This window comes from Salminus brasiliensis, chromosome 2, assembly GCF_030463535.1.
Source record: "Salminus brasiliensis chromosome 2, fSalBra1.hap2, whole genome shotgun sequence".
Taxonomy (NCBI): domain Eukaryota; kingdom Metazoa; phylum Chordata; class Actinopteri; order Characiformes; family Bryconidae; genus Salminus; species Salminus brasiliensis.
Window position 1 is genome coordinate 13,492,825 of NC_132879.1, and position 15,656 is coordinate 13,508,480.

Consider the following 15,656-nt stretch of genomic DNA (forward strand, 5'->3'; position numbering starts at 1 on the left):
TTCGAGGAGAGTTCATCGACACGCCATCCACTGATCTCCTAATGTGATCAGGAGCACGATCAGAACATCCCTCTCGTCTGAGCGTTTTGAGGCGAATACATTATTCGTGGGGAAATATTCCACACGCCTTGTAAAACGTGTCTGCGCAGTCGAAACGAGATGGAATAGGCAAGCCTCCAAGCAGACGTTCATTAAATATGAAGGTCATATAGATGGAAATGGTTTAAGTGTCTGATGGCAGCACCTTCATTAGAACCTACACACTATATGTACTTTACAGGCTTTTAGGGCTTCTTATATTTTTCGGTTTCCGTCTTTCTTGCGTTTTTGATTCTCCTTGAACTCGTGCCAGGGTCAGTTATTAGACTGTTATCCTTAGTGCAGCCTTAGGCCTGTCCATACAGATCTGGATTTATTTATTCATTTAGTCTCCAGCTCTAGCAGCAACAGGATTCTTACAGTCCTTTGGGTTTGAGTATTTTAATTCTATATTTAATGTACTTGCCATCAGGATTTAAAGAAACAAGAAATGTAAAAATATAAAAATAGACCTTTTTCTCCCAATTTGGTGCTACCAGTTAACCCACCCGTTTGTAACTCTCCTTAGCAATAGCAATGTCCCTGACACTAGGAAAATAAGGACTTAACACATGTCTCCTACAGTACATTCAATGCCAGCCACACTTCTTTTTGAACTGGGCAGCTGACGTGCTCGGAGGAAAGCGTCAGGTCCACAGCTCTACCGCACCAGTTAATAGACGCCTGTGCCAGCCAACATTGCTTAGGAGTGATTGGGGAGAGAGCCTGGCTAGACTCCGGCCCCAGATGGCAAAGAGGCACGGCTCAAGATTCGAACTCATGACCCCTGGGCCATAATGGTAGCACATTAGACCGCTGAGCCACTTGGAGCCCAATTACAATTAGTGATTATTATACATACATATAAATCACGTGCCATTCTCAGATTTGTACGTTTCACCACATTGCCAGCATGGCAGATGCATTAAAAGGAGCTTGATCTAAGCTTTTTTGTTGCGCTACAACATCCACAGCATTTGTACAAGCAAAGGCATCCCAAGGCTACACTATTTGAGCCAGTCTTCCTGCATTTCTTAAGCAGCTACTTTGCTCTGTCCGCACTTTGTCAAAGAGATGAGCTTCGTATTGGGCCATTCTGTTGAGCAATGTGCAGTGGAATTATGGATGGTGTGTGTATGTGTGGTTTTTTGGGGGGAGGGCAGCAGCAGTGCTCGTTATCTTCCCCCATGGACCTCGTTCAGGGATAGCTAAGAAATGGCACCAGGCCAAACACAGACGCTAGAGTCCAGTCTCGCTGGTCTTGGACTTCTTTTTGCAGCTGGTGAATGAAAACAATAGTGTCATAATGTTCAACTTGTCTTAATATTGCCAATGTATCTTATGGAACCTAGATGAAAGATAATGTGGTTGTGGTGTTTTGTTCGTGTGCATACGTGTGTGTGTGAGTGCTTCAGCATGTTTGTAGGAGTGTGTGTGTAAGTCCTGTCATTCCAAGACCTGTGCTGGACCAGCTAGCATTTTCAGCATAAGTCTCTTGGTGATGTATATTTCTGCCTTAGGACGGCATCTAGGATAACTAACTCTGCTGCACAAGCCAAGAGCAACAACTTGCAATTATTTTCTTTCCTAATCGCTCATTACATTATGACCGCATTATACCACATACATCGTCTGCCTTTCATTTGTTATGTTAACCCATGAGTGTTCGGATCCATCAGACACATCATTAATCCACAGTCCCTGTGGAGTTATGGAATGAGCCGTAATGGTTAAAACCCTGGGTTTATTCAGGTACCAGATGGAGTCATGTGTGTCCCTCATGCATGGTTTTGGGCTTTGGACCAAGGCCACGGGGTTGTGGTTTGGCAGAGTTCTTGGCTAGCTGTGTATTTGTTCACTAAAGAGCCATAATTGTGTCCTGTTTGCAGAAACTGGGCTACAGCGGGAGGAGGCTGGAGGCCTGGCCTCATTGGCAGTAGCATGGTATTAGCCACTGAGGGCACATACAGTCACACTGCCCCCCTCAAATCCCTGTCTCTAGATCAGGGTGTTACTTTTCCAGGTTCTTGATATAGCATAAAATTGAGTTGTGAAATCCCTAAATATTTGCTTTGATGCTTTTGGGTTGAGATAAATCCAGTAAAGTCCACTTAGATCACATGAACAGTCTTGTTGGGGCAATGGGTCCCCAATTTCTTTGCACAAGGGCATAGCCAACAGTTGATACCAAACCTATGGCTTTCTGACTCATAGAGTTCTTAACCACTCGACTCTGCTAACCAGTTTAATAAGTTAATGGAACCTGAGAGTAGCAGGCATAGCCTAAAGATTTGAGAAGTGGGCTTGGGACCAGGAGGTGGCTGGGTCGATCCCTTGGACCTGGAGGAAGCAGGGGAGTGAGAGTGAAAGAACAGTACTGTCTCCTTTAACATTCACAACTAAGGTGCCTTTGAGCCCTTGTGTGTGCTCAGCTGGCCGCCAATGTCTAGATCTTATCAGCTTGAATGTAGGATGTTGGTTCAATCAAATTCAGTGTCAGAGCAATGTCTAAAACCAAAATTAGACAATTTGACTTACAATAGTGACAATGGCTGACGATATTTTGTTGGTGTTAAGTTTTGACATTAAGCACTGCTGTTGGTTTTTGATGGATATGTGACTTTGATTTCCAAGCAAAATTCAACTTCTGTACAACATTGGGTTTTGACATCAACCTGATTTTAAACTAAGAGCATTTTCCAGACTCTGGATTGCTAGCGTTTGGTCAAGTGTGAAAGCTGTTTTCGAGCACTGTATAACTGATCTCCTGAAATCTGTGGTCTGGGGTTTGCTTCAAGTGTTTGTATCCAAGAAAATAGTAAAAAGCAATAAATGAATGAGCCTAGGTCCTTTTGCGCAATCAATCCATGGTTCGTATGAAATTCTACTGTGTGAATGAAATGTGATGAATGTGGTAAGCCCCTCCCACAAACGAGCCCAAAATCTGTCTTAGTTGTCCGATGTTGGAGTCTTTTGCACGTTTTTCTTGACTGTTTTCACTGATTAGTCAAATGTGGTTGAATTCTGTTGTACTGCGTTGCAGTGACCATGAAGTGGGGCTCTAATTCTGATTTCTCTAATAGAATAATGTCCTTATTTATTTGAATAAGGCTTACATAAGTTTTTCAGTACATTTCTGATCCTTAATGAATCTGTACTCTCAGATTTTTCAGATCCTTATGCCGATTATATCGGGCACCCAAATACAGCAGCCAACAGCGGAGTGACTAAGGCCTTCCTAACCAGTTGTTCACAGCTTTGGACCTCTAAGACCTCTAATTTCTGCAGTGTTCTGCTGTAGGCTGGCATGCCTAGAGAGCGGAAAAGAAACTCTGTTCTCCGTCAGGCTTGACAAGCTAATTCCTACACTAACACCAAGAATATGAGGTCATCTAACTGCTCAATTAGTGACACGAAGTGTGATTTTTTTTATTATTATTATTATTATTATTATTATTGGAGGGGACTTTCTCTGAGATGTTTTTTTTTTTTTTTTGAGTTTTTCAGCAGAGTTAAAAAAAAAAGGTCTGACAAAGTTGATTGTATAGCTTGGAGCAGTTTCTGGCACATAGCTTTATAGCAGTAATGAGTTGTGGGGGATTTAAGGGTAGCGTGATCTTAGGTACAGCATGCTGTGGTGAGAAGTGGGTTGGGCTGAGGGCTTGTGGTGATGGTGAGAGAGGGAGGGAAAGTGGGGGAGGGAGGGTTGATAATTCAGAACACGTTTTCTTACAGCCTGGAGGAGGTCTGGCGTCTACGCTGGATGCGTGTTATGAGCTTCCCTGATTGAAAGAGCGAGGGGGGGGGGAGCCTGCAAAAGAGCAGTTCTGTCTAGGAGAGCAAGCAAACCCTCAGGGTGGCAAGAGCATGGCAGGGTTACCTTGTCTTGGGTAGACGGGGCATTTTGGACTTTGGAGCGGTGGTGGATGAGGTCAGTATTAGAGAGTCCGTAGTCCCAGTTCTTAAAGACATACCAATTTTATGAATCAACCATTTGCAATCCCTCTTTCCTCTAAACACGAAGGTTGATTTCCATTCAATGGCGCCTCGTGCACTGGCAATACAGGCAATTAGACATTGTGGATAAAGAGACTCTGAACAGATCTTTCTGTCCAGGACAAATGGGTAACCTGAGTCTAATCCAAGTCTTAACCCTAAAGCCACCTCGACGCTCAGGCTATCCCTTACTCAAGCCCTGTTCATGTTTGAAACAATAAAGTCTGCGGACGAGAAGCGCCCCCTTCCCTGTTTCGGCTTGGCTAGTGCCCGGTCGGGGTTCACACTGTCAATTTTCTCTGGGAGGAGAAGCATGCGCTCCCCGGCCCCTCGTCTGCATTCCTGTCATCACTGTCGGCCCTGACATAACACGGGCAGAAACATGAGCCATAACAGGGGCAGGAAACGCAAACCCTGGGCCGAGCGAGGAGGCTCCGCACCAGGGTCAGGAAAGAACCGCACAGAGCAGTGCCTCTGGGAGCCCCACGCTGGTCAGGCTCAGGGAAAGAGAAACACGCCTCTGCATCGTGAGGAATATGAACCGTCCAGAGGTTGCAAGGCATGAAATGACCGTAGAGATAGGCTGGGATGTTCCAGTAAAGCCGTCTAGCAGACGGCGGTCTCCAGGCCGCAGGAAGCATTTATTGGACGAGGAGGACTCAAAGTGTGATAGACATACCAAGTGTCAAGTGTGATGGACATACCAAAAGGGCGAAGCCACACCAAGAAATGGACTGAAATTGTGTTGAAGACTTAATTATGTTCTACATATACATTATTCTGGCACACACCCCCCCCCCAATTAATAGCCAGTTGTCAAATAGCCAATGAATCTTCAGCAACAATTAGCACTGCACACACTCTTTACATAAATTATCACATATTTGTCTCAAACCATGGATGTTACCAGGGATGTCCCGATTAGGCTATTTTGACCCCTGATCCGATCAGAGTCTCTTAATGCTGACTATCAGCTGATACGGTTCAGTTATTGTGGTTGTATAAATAATACCGCCTTACCATTCAAAAAGGATTAGATACTGATTAATAATGGATTCTGCTTCTGAGTATAGTATATAGTAGAGCCCTTGCTTAAAATGCCTTTTATAGTGTGTTAAATATCTTATAATCCAGTCTGACTCAACAAGAAGTCTAAACACTTCCTGATACACACACTGATATCTGTTGTTGTTGGTCTTCTGATGTTTATAGTGGTGTAAATGTGCTGGGGTTTGGGTTTCTATAGTGTGTGTGTGTATTAGCATCAGCGTTAGCCTCCATTTGGATCTGAACGCGCTCTTCAGTACTGGTTTAAAAACAAAGAAAGGTGAGCGGTACTCACGCTGGCAAAACAGAGCTTTTCAGGGATAGTTTTAAAAGGTTATGATATTATGATCTGTTTTCATGTTCCACTGTAAATAGTTCCACACTGCAGACTCTAAACCCTTTATACTGACCTTCTGAGAATGCTTCTCACTGTTCCCAGCTGGGCAGCTGGTCCGTTAATGGCGCCGTGAAGACACGAGATCTGAACACTATGGTTAAAACAAAGACTGGAACTGGAACCAAATTAGGTTTAAAGTAGCCCATACCCGATCCATTAAAATATGCCACGATCAGCCCTATCAAATGGGGGTGGTGGAGGTGGGGGTGTTATTCTAGCTTTTTTTCATAATGCTTTACCAATTTAAATACCAGTGATCATTTCCTCCCAGATTACTGTTACTATGCTATCCCATATCTCACAATGCTTCCAGTGTTTGAAGGATGAAAGCTAGCATGTGCTTCTGCATCCTTTCAGACTGCTGCTAAAGCAACATCATTGGATAAAATGCCTGTTGCTTGCCAGGTATGCTCACTTAGACTTCCAGCCACGGATGGCTGTGGGGTCTGTGGATCAAACTCACAGTGTACTGATAATAGGGCCAATGCATCGAGAGTTGCACCATTTGGAAGCCTTTAAACATCACCTTTGAATTGGGAGCCCATCCTCTATATGACATTGTAGAAAGAAAAGGATTAGCCATCTCGAGGCCTGGGCTTTGTCCATTTTGTTCAGGTAATGATTTGTCGTACAGTGTCAGAGATTACCTGAAAGCTCAGTGTGCTGTGAAGCAAGAGTATGATTTACACTTGTTGGCTACTTCAGACACTAAACATACAGTGTCTTGGCTGATCGACTATGTGCATTGTAAGGTGGAGGTGAGTGATGAGACTGAACAGTGTAACTAGGATTTTTCAACAAGCTATTTCTCCAAGCCCTCACCCTGCTTGTCATTTAACAGTCCAGCCTCTCCAAACGTGATAAGCCGTGTTACCCAAGAGATCGGAATCAGAATACAGGCTTGTCTACAGCACTATAGTGCCAAGGAAGCTTAAGGTGAGTGACGTTGACCTACAGCAGGTTTTTCCCCTCCGTGGCTGCGCACTGTTCCATTACGAAGCGTTGTAACGCAACACCCAGAGTCTGCTAAGCATCACAGCCCGACTTTCCTTCAACACGTGACTCACACCGTGCTCTCCGGCAACAGGAAAATAAGGCACAGCTAGTACTGCTTTCCGCTCTTGACATCGTCACTTGCAGTCTTCAAGGCATGGCCTCTCTCTAAAGACAACTGCAGTGTTAATTGCAGAGGAAGTTGCTTTTTAAAGTGCCACTTTGAATTTCTGTGGACATCTTCTGGCCCAATCCATCTGCCCCGTGGCTGCCCCGCAGTGCATTGTCCTCCTGTGAAGAAGGTTTACAGGAGGTTTTGAGGGCCTGTGTGTGTTGACCCTGGGACCGCAGCCTGAACCTGATAGGAAAAGATGGAGGGGGTGTGCTTTATTATAGACGGATGTCCTTTGACCCTCGGCTTATTGGAAAAACATTAGTTTCATGCTGCTCCCTCAAATGGTCAGGGAGAGGGAATACTCCCATGATTAATGACCAGCTGCAGAAGAAAAGGGAGAGAGTTTCTTGGGTCCAGTAGTGTTACCTAAAAAACGCAAATTTATATCACACACAGTTCTTATTAAAAAATACACCCATAAAATACACATTTAGCACAAGAAAGTGACCACACATGCTTTACACCACCCAATCTTGTTGGAAAATTAAATGACTAAAATTCCTTGATAATTAAAAGTAAAACTGATGTGATTTTAAATTGTGTTTTTGTCAAGCTTTAGTGACCAAATTCTCATTATAGCAACACAGTAAAATGTTAAATCATCATATCAAATCACATTTTTTTGTACAGCGCTTATTACAACTGCCCTTGTCACAAAGCAGCTTTTCATTAATCAGTAAAAATACAAGAGATCAACAAAACATAAAAATCTAAGACCCCTGGGAACAAGCCAATGGCCACAGTGACAAGGAAAACCTCAGAGCTGGAGGAAGAAACATTGGGAGGAACCAGGACTCACAAGGGGGACCAATCCTCCTCTGGTCATATATATATATATATATATAACTAAACCACTGCATAGAACTGTTCTACTGCTTATGTGTGCAACATAAACATAATATAATAATCATGGTAATCATCATGATATAGTATAACTTAACATACTTGTAGTAATGATAAGAGTATTGAGATAATATGGTGGTAATAGTAGTGGCAGATTAGTGGAACATGTAAATTTTACCTTGGTCATTGGGCAGGTAGTGGTGGGGGAGCCTGGTGGCATCCTTTTTACATTTTACATTTACGGCTGATGCTCTTATCCAGAGCGACTTCCAGGGTTACTAGCTTTACTAGCAGGGTTAATAGCTTTATGAAGTAGTGTTAGGAGTCTTGCCCAATGACTCTTATTGATGTAGCACAGCATAGTCACCCAGACCGGGAATCGAACCCCAGTGGTGGTATCTCAGTGGCAGGTAGTGGTGTTATCTGTTGCGCCACACCAACCACTGTGACTATGAATGTGACTTCATATAAGTTGACAAACGCACTGTCAAAATGTGACACTTAAACCAAACAAAAAGTTATACAAGTGGACAAACTAAAAATAGTCACTAACAAACAAACAAAGCAGTAACACAAAATACTTTCAAACTGAAAGCTAAAGGTACTGTCTCACATTTTGTTTCCTTGTTTTCTTTTTTGCTGATCCGCAATAAAATATTCACAAAAATGATCTGATCTGAGACTCAAACTCACTGAATCGTGAGTTTTGTGATACTTGTCAGCAGTAGGTACAACTTAAAGTAGCTAAATGCAGTTATTAGACGTTTGTTGACACCCCTTCCAACAAACACATTCAGTTATGTAATTGTGATATGTTAAATATACATATGTGCATTCATCATTAATATCTGTTCAAACTAGATATTTCTCTCCCTTTTGGAGTATAGAGCCATAACTCAACCAGTTAAGGCGTTTAAGAATCAGATTGGGAACCAAAAATGTTTCGGTTTTGGCTGATGCTTGTTCCGAGTTGTATGGGCCCTGTTAGTTTTCATCCGCAGGAGTATAATAAAGTTTTGTTTTCTGCAATTTTATCTCTTTACAGCAGCATATTGGCAGCAGTTAAGGGATTTCATTTTTACTTACCACATAATGTTTTTTATTATTTTGGTTCACTTGCTGTTGTGAGTTGTGAGGGAAACATAAAAAAAAAACATATGAGGACAAAAGTTTCAGTGGAAAATATTGCAAACTTTATTTTTGGAATTAAAATTAGGGGAAGTCAAACAACTTTTGATGATCATGTTTAGTCTCATATTGTCTGAAAGATTTAGAAGTTAGAACTTCTAACTGATACAGGTATCGTTCATCTGCATGATGATTATACAACTCAAATATATATATATATAAATATATTTATAACAATATATATAGAAAGTAAGTCTTAAGAGGAAGTAAATAGACGAGTGTGTGTTATATAGATAAATGCTATCTGCCACTGTACTCTGCTGTCTTACTGTATTCCCAGTGTAGGTCTGAGTAAATAATTCAGCATGTGTGTGAGTGTGTGGCTGGAGTAGTGGCTCCCCTTCCCCCTCTTTCTGCCTCTCTCTCCCTCCCTCTCTCTTTCTTGCTTGCTCTAAGCCGATAGGCTGCTGTCAGAGAGTGATTGGCTGTGAGGACCCGAGCAGCTGCACGATTGCACTCCAGTCAGGAGAGGCACGGAGGGAGGGAGAAAAGAGAGAGAGAGAGAGCAGCAGCAGCAGCAAGCTCCATACAGCAGCGGTTTGCCTGCTCCCCCTGCTCCGTATCCTCATTCTGTGGACGGATCTCTTTAATTGCATTCCGGAGGAACTTTCTGTGCAGCAGCTGCCTCTCGGACTAAGGGGAAACCAGCGGGAATTGTGGGCTTGTGGACAACTCCATGCGGAGGGAGTGGAAGGAAGAAGGGGGTCTAGAGAAAAGAACAAAAGAGCCGGGAGAAAGAGAGTTCCGTTTCTTGAAGGTCCAACTAGGGATCTGTTGTTTAGCGTTGTTCGTTCTCCATTGCAAACAGAAAGAGTGGCCAGCAGCTGTGAGTGTGTGTGTATGTATGTAAATAAGGTGCTGAGCTGCTATAGGCCGGGCAACGAGCCAGCCAGGAGCAGGACCCTGAAGGTACAGAAGCTTTACCTGACTGGATAGACGAGTCTGACACCAGACAGCTTTTCTGCAAGCATCTCTGACTTGCATTAGGAAAGCGTGTGACAGTGAAGTGAGGAGGAGTGTGCATGTTTGCATGTTTTGGAGCAGGAACCACGAGTGCTGAGTTGAACCAGACGACAGAGCCTGGAGAAAGAGAAGACCTGATAAACAAGTGTGTGCAATGCTCTGGAGGTTTGGTCCGGCTGTGACTTCAGGCTTGTCCAGCTGAGCGCGCTCAGTAACACATTTGCACGTGCGGAGCAGTGTTTATCTTCCTGTCACTGGCACTTTGGATCATGTTGGGGATGTGCCAGGTCTTGCCTGCAAGAATGTAATGCTTTAGAGCGGTGTAGGGTCCAGGTGAAGAACTGGGATTTTGGGCAGCTGTGGATAGTACGGAATATTGTGCTACGCTTACATTGATGAATTTAGTAGACACTCCTATCTCAAGCAACTTAGAATGGTGGATGAAGGTAGCTGTTGGGTTTATACTCGAGGACTCTCATTGGCGTAGTTGCAGCGTCCCTGCCTGGATAGGGTTCACTCTTGGGATTTTGGCAACTTTGGATACTACGGGATATTGTGCTGTGTTTACACGGACATATTTAGTAGTAGGTCAGTGTAACCCAAGGACTGTTTGGGGTTCCTACCTGGACAGGGTTTCTGACCTGAGATCTTCTTCAGTCTTTGAGATTCCCGATTTTGTTTTGTGATGTCGTTCGTGCATGGCTGAGGACACCTCCGTCTTAAAGATGAAGAACAACGGGCATGGACCTCCTCGCTAGCAGCTCGGCCTTATTTTAAGGTTCAATTTGTTTTCTGGGGGTTCTTTTGTGCGCTGTGCAAGTGGAGCGTAGCGCCACTGAATTGAGCTATTGTTTGAAAGCTGGGTTCTCTCACGCTGCAAAACCCCAACTCTGCCCCCCTCCTGCACCTCTAGCACCCCCCCCTGAACTAAAGCAAGACCACCCCTTCCCGCCCTTCCCTCCCTCCCTGGTCCCTTCATCCGTCCTTTCCGATCCTCCTACGCACCTCTTCTCCTCCTCTCCACATGCTGGAGAGGCCTGAGTGTGGAAGTTGTGTGTGTGTGTGCCTCTCCTGCGCACACGAGGTTGGAAACACTAAGCCTGGATTACAAATCTAGACGTAGTGCTTATCAGAACACATCTCCAAGCAACAGATCCAAGCAACAGTGCACAAGTGCATTGTTCTTTACAGATACAGAGGCAGCCAAGCATCTGCTGTTGGACTGATAGTGTGCAGTGGTGTCCCTGCATGCGGGACCATCAGAGAACCAGAAGGAAAGAAAAGCCAAGAGAGATAAAACGGGGCTTGCGTTGGGTCCAGCCATGTGGGGAGTGTGAGCGTGCAGAGTTAGGCAGGCGGTGGGGCGGCGGGTAACCGCGCTGTCCCAGCTCAGCCATGAAGAAAACGCGGAGCACCACCCTGCGCCGGGCCTGGCCCAGCTCGGACTTCTCGGACCGGGCCTCAGAACGCACCCGTTCTCGCAGCGAGAAGGACTACCGGCTCCATAAGCACTATCCCAAGCCCTTCATCTCCCACTCTGTCTCCCACTCACCCCGGATATACATGCCAGCAGGTGGGTCTTCCTCTCTGGATCAAGTTGCTTTAGTGAAAGACCACAAGTATGCATTATGATCTTTTTAGAATCATCAGGATGAAATATCTCTTTGTGCAGAAGCTGTTAGCCTGTAGACACGCTTACTTTGTTGGTGCACCTAGTTGGTATAAGGTTGAAGGCTTCAGCTCATTTGTTTCCATGTACAGTTTAGTTAAGCATCTTCTAGACCTTCCACAGTGGTCCATTGCTGGCTGGATATTTGTGGTTGGTGGACTATTCCCAATCCAGCAGTGATATTGAGGTGTTTAAAACCTCTGGGAACAAAACTCTTTACCAGCCAAGCACACACCTCCATGTTGGTTTTACTCTTGTTCTGAGATTGGTTTACCACCCAAATAATAACTCACTAGCAGTAGAATTTAGAGAGAAAGTTTTGGGGGTCAGGTCACAGGCTGAGGGGGTTTTGTATCAGATACAACACTTTAAAGAGGTAGACAAACACCACCTAGCCAGCTAGTCTACGTAAAGGATTCTCTGTAGCTTTGATAACCGCAGAAAAAAACTAGCTAAGTGTTCAACACAACATCCGATTACTGACCTCACATTTTACTGCCTCATAACCATCACAGCTGACCGAAGACCATGGCCGGCAGGTATTAAAATAAATAACCAGCACCATACCTTTTACAGTACTAGGTGTAGATGTTGGGGCTGACAGGCTGAAGACTCTCAACCTTTCGTCAGTTTTCTTTATCATATGTTCGGTCTTAAAATTGTGGTATTTTGAGCTGATTTCAATCCGTGATGTTACTCAAGAAATGGTGGCATGCAGGTATAGGAATGTCATGTAAAAGTTGTCACGGGGATGGCTACCACAAAACAAATTATAGGAAAAAGGAGGAATGAGTATAGAACCTTGTTGAGGTTCATAGTGAATGATAAGACCATAAAACAAACCAAAAGATTTTTCATTGGTCCCTTTCCAGTGTTGGACTGGGGCAAGAGGGACAGCAAAATTTTGCAGCAACAGATGGACTACAGTCAGTAATGGTACATGGTACAGTCTACAAGTAACAAGAAAAAAGTTAGTGTTGATCAGCAGAAGAAAAAAACTGTGAAGCATTTCTATTGCTCCATTAATTAAGAAATTTTAATTCAGTGGAAAGAATATATATATACATTATCCCCATATAACTGAGCAACTTGTATCAAAGAAAATGGCATGTTCATTGTATATTAAAATAAAAGTACATTATTAAATTAGTCAAAAGTTAATTAGTTCAATTAATCGTGATATTGAATCGTGGTCATATTGCCCAGCAGTAGTTATTTTATCGTTCTGTAACGACCACCCCGTTAGCAACTTAGTAACTAGAGCATTAGATCAAGAGAAAATGAAGCTCAGTTTGTTTTAAATATTTGTTTTATAATATTAAATGCGTTAGAAAAACTGAAAATGGAAACATCATGAAGGCATAAGACATATTCAACCACAGTCTTTGAATTCATATCTATCAAATGTAGATGTATCATTTTATCAGACTGCAACATTGTTGAGTGTGTCCATTGAATTAGATGCTTGTGATGTCTTTGACCAAATTTGGGTCTTTAAAATGCCATCTCTGGGTCAGTACTGTGTTCTGGACATGCGTTTGTTTTATTGTGTAGCTTATATGTGTCTAGCTTGGTCACTGCCTTGGTTCTGCCATGTGAGTAATTAGTTGGTGTAAAGTAGTGGCATTCTGCTAAAGGCCTGGAGGCGTATTTGATGGCCACATCAGAGATGGGGTCACCTATTTTTAGTCACTCACTGTCACTCTCTCAGTCGCAGCATCTGGTGGTGAGATATTGTAGGAGGCTAGAGGCTATTTAAATTCAGAAATGCTGCACCATGTGTGACCAACAAAACATGAAAACTTGGCTGTGCAAATGGGTGTGTGACATTTGCATGGCTTGCTGAAAAACAAGTGCAGAATTGTTTGTGCATATCCAGCCTGGTTAGTCTCCACAAGGTACACAAAGCTGTGGACATTCAGTGTTTAAAGTGCCAGTTGTAATACGTAAGGTTGTGGCCTGTTCTCCACCAGTGAACAGACCGGTTTTTGAATTTTGATGCCCACCTCCGGTACCTGCTAGCCTCAATTTCACCCTCACCACAGACAAAGCCCAGATCCGTGTACCCATATTACCCACAAGCCAGACCAGTGCTCTGAAATTAAATTCTTTTGTTCCTGCCCCAGCAGAACTCCTCATTATGTGCTCTCTCTTCCCTACTAATAGGAGATTTGGGAAAGGGTGGGTACTGAATACAGTTTAATCTGGTCTGGATGGTGCAGCCAGCCTTGCTGGTACTTTGCTTGAGTTCAGCTGGTGAAAGACGCAGATCTTCCCCTCTATCCGCCTTTATTTTTGATTTCAGATTTATCATCTCAAACATTTGGTTTAAATGTGCCATGGAATGCATTTATTAGTATTTTCAGTTGTTCATTGGTGTATAAATAGAAAGCATGTCATTTTGATGGGGCAACAAATGCTCAGATGTCATTTAACAACCCTATTTACCACCCTGTTATTTTACCTAAGGATGAACCATGATGCTTTTCTAATACAGAGGGCTTGTGGAAAAAGATCTTTTATTAGCTGGTTTTTGGCACCAGTGGCAGCGTGCAGAGGCCACATATTACAGCTTATATGGTTGTGTCCTTTAGCGTGATGTGCGGTTAGCAAGCTGAAGAGATTGTAGCCAGATTAGCTTTTAGCCTTGCTTTTTCCCGGGTTTGGTTTTGCCAGTTAAAGAAACATCAAAAAAATGGAAATGGAAAGACAGGAAAGATGGAGATCCACGTTTTTTGCCGGACTATGGTCAACTTATTTCATGGGAAATTAGAAAAGTATGTCAATCAAATTGTCTGTTAATCTGAGGTATGAACAAGTACACATTTGATCATTCTAGATTGAACACACATTTCAAGCTTCTAAACGGAAGATTTACAGTAATTTGGAGCATTCATGTTGGTCCATTCATCATGAATCTGTAACTATGATCTAAAACTCCTCTGACTGTTGTTTAGACTACCACTCCGATTCACAGTCAGGTTCAGCCTGACATCTTGAATGTACCTAATCCTACATATGGGCAATCAAAGTTGATCGGATGTGCAAGGACTTCAGTCCAGCTTCTGAGGCCCTCCTAACCAATTGGAGAGCTAGTGTGACCTAATAATATATTAAATACCATGGAATACAATAAACATAATTATATTGAGCATAAAATCACAGAAAAAATGATTAATATATTTTATAGCCCTCAGAAATCATTAGGCCTTGATCCTGAAGGTAACTTCTCAGCAGCATGGGGAACTTCTGTGATTAAGTGTATAATTACTTAATGACAGTTGATTAATGAAGCACAATAAAAGTAATAACTCTTAATAAGGGTTAAGCTAAAACTTGGAGCCAGAGCAGTGCTGCAGTTTCCACTCTCCAGCAGACCACATGTTGGGGCCGGAAATTTGTCTGTTTCTCCTGACTTGTCATGCATAGCCTGTGTCTGCGGCGGGTGAATTGTAGTTTATTATTTGGTGAATGTGGGGGTACAAGTCCAGCTCAAATATATGCAGGTCTGCATGAGAACGGCTACAGTCAGTTTACTTAAGCGAAGAAAAGCAGCGCTGGAGTGTTTTCGGCTTCAGGGAACACATAGAAAAAGGATGAATGGAAGCACGGTAGGAGCTGCCAAGTCCGGCATTGGTTCGAGGGCTCTTTAGGTTTCCTGGCAACACTGAGGGTCGGAGGTTAAATGATGTGGTCATTATGGAGTTTGATTTGGAGGACAAAGGCCTTGCATGGGAGTAAATGACTGGACCGGGTTTGTTCCTGTTGAATTGTTCTTGGAAGCTACAGTTTGGTAAAATGCTTAGGCACTGTTTGCTGATTTATAGATCTTGTGAAGTTTGACTTAACAGTGCTGTAAACTTGCTTAGAAATGGTGACTCTTTATTGAAAGGACCTTTATAGACCATCGGATTGTTGGATTTGGACGAGTTAGGCATGAGGCCACCATTGCAATAAAGTTTGTGAGTGTTTATTTCTTTAAAGACAGACTTGATCTAGAAGAAGGGTCCAAAATACGGTGAAATACGGTGAAAACCGATGGCCCGAAACAGACGTCCACTTTGCAACTGGCAACCAGTTCTGCAGGTGATTCCCATTTAGAACAACAAGAGCTGGAAACGTCTTGTTCTTTAAAAGCTCTTCCATCAAAACCATGGAAATGTTTAATACCTACTAATGGCCCGAATTCAGCGTAGTATTAAATCTCTCAGAACTAGCTCACGTGGTTGTTTTGAGCGTGTGCTTGTGCTGTGTTGCCGCTCGAGTAGGCCTGCGGATTGTGACTTTTGCTCTGCTCCCTGCTGAGG

The 15,656-nt window shown here is 43.3% G+C and overlaps 1 protein-coding gene across 2 annotated transcripts in view; it reads left to right on the forward strand.

Annotated features, from left to right (window-relative positions):
* Positions 1-15,656, forward strand: part of stox2b (storkhead box 2b) — a 94,530-nt gene that overhangs the window by 24,813 nt on the left and 54,061 nt on the right. Inside the window, exon 1 of one of the 2 annotated variants that reach the window (XM_072668221.1) lies at positions 10,750-11,253. The exons of the other annotated variant lie outside the window; for it this stretch is intronic. Coding sequence (XP_072524322.1) covers positions 11,076-11,253 — 178 coding nt within the window. The 5' untranslated portion in view covers positions 10,750-11,075. Of the gene's footprint in view, positions 1-10,749; positions 11,254-15,656 lie in introns of those variants that run through there. 2 annotated transcript variants of the gene reach the window in all.